Here is a 1,348-nt window from a genome sequence, read left to right as displayed (position 1 = left end):
CTGCAGCCGCAGGGGGGTTGCAAAGACACGGGCGCACTCTGGACAGCTGTAGCCCTTGCGGGGACCAGGCTCTCCCGGGGGCGCCTCGCGCTGGGGTGGGCCCCGAGGCTCCTCCTCCAGCTGCACCGTGTACGTGTAGGGGACCCCGTTGGCGTCGATGAGCAGGTGGCGGCCCAGCCGCGGGGGTCTGGGCCCCGCCGCCGAGGAAGGAGTGGAGGAGGGGCCTTCCGCCTTGGGGAAAGGGGGAGCCTTGGGGGGCGGTGGGTCCATGGCCTCCGGAGAGGAGGACCGAGGGTGGGGTGGCCGCGGCGGCAGCAGCAGCATCTGGAGCAGCTGCTGGGAGCGGCGGAGGGGAGATAAGTTAAAATCGCCACTTCCTTTTAGGCAACGCTCCCTAAAAGGGAAAGCGCCCCCATTCTCACGGCTGGTAGCTCTGCACCACTGACCTACCTCCCTACAAAAGCAACGCTGCCAGATCTGGGCGTCCAGCAGCGTCGGGCACACCCCCGCTGAACGCAGTCTCCGCCCAACCTGCCCTTTCTCCTCGGTCCCCCCAGCAGCCCAGGTCAGCAGCTGTCTCCCTGCCCGCCTGCACGGCCTCTCTTACCCACACTGGCCTCCGGGATTTCTCTAATCTGCCGTTTCCTCCTGTCCACCGCCCAGCCTCGGCCCCGTTGGCACCCTCTCCCCTCTCCTCGGCCTCCCAGATCTCCGTCTCCACTGGATGCCGGGAGGGCCTGCGCATCTCCGCTCACATCCGCAGCCTCTCACTTCTTTCGCGCTTCCCTGAGCCCCACTAACCCAGTTTCCCACTTTCACTGCGGGCTCCTCTGTCCTGTCCTTACTCTGAGCCCCACCAGGTCGGCCTGCCCTCTCCTCACTGGAAATCCCAGGTCTCCATCTCACCTACACGTCCGCCTAGTGCCTTAACTGCCCGCCTCCTATACCCCAGAACCCCCGTACGACTGCTCCCTTCCGCGAAGACCCCTCTCCCTCCACCCCGTACATGACAGCTACCTCCGTTTCTCTCGGGTCCCCTCCCACCCCCCTTGGTACACACCGGACCCGCCAGACCCTCTTTCCCACGGTACCTCGCCCGAGCCCCTGCTTCCCGCTTTGCACACACATCTGGCTTCTCTTCTTCACCTCCGCGGGCCCCCATCCTTCCCCCCAGCACGGCCTCCCCTTCTGGGCCTGCTCCCCCGGCCCCATTCCCTCCAAGCCCCAGCGCCCTCAACATCCCGCTACAAGCCCGGGGCCCCTCTGAACCCCTCGCTTCGGTGGGCGCCGGGCACCTCCGCCTCGCGGCTCGCTGGGCCATCAGGTCCCTCCCCCCCATCCCCCTCCC

General features: G+C 67.3%; 1 protein-coding gene across 1 annotated transcript in view; it reads right to left on the bottom strand.

The window, feature by feature from the left end:
* The window catches only part of ZNF580 (zinc finger protein 580), a 1,575-nt gene extending 242 nt beyond the window's left edge, over positions 1-1,333 (bottom strand). Inside the window, exons 1-2 of the mRNA XM_006150391.3 lie at positions 1,092-1,333; positions 5-336 (exon numbers count right to left, since the gene is read on the bottom strand). Coding sequence (XP_006150453.1) covers positions 5-324 — 320 coding nt within the window. The 5' untranslated portion in view covers positions 325-336; positions 1,092-1,333. The remainder of the gene's footprint in view (positions 1-4; positions 337-1,091) is intronic.
* Between the last annotated feature and the right edge of the window lie 15 nt (positions 1,334-1,348).

The sequence above is a fragment of the Tupaia chinensis genome, unplaced genomic scaffold, assembly GCF_000334495.1.
Source record: "Tupaia chinensis unplaced genomic scaffold, TupChi_1.0 Scaffold000286_1, whole genome shotgun sequence".
NCBI lineage: Eukaryota > Metazoa > Chordata > Mammalia > Scandentia > Tupaiidae > Tupaia > Tupaia belangeri.
This window is presented reverse-complemented; position numbering and strand designations above follow the sequence as displayed.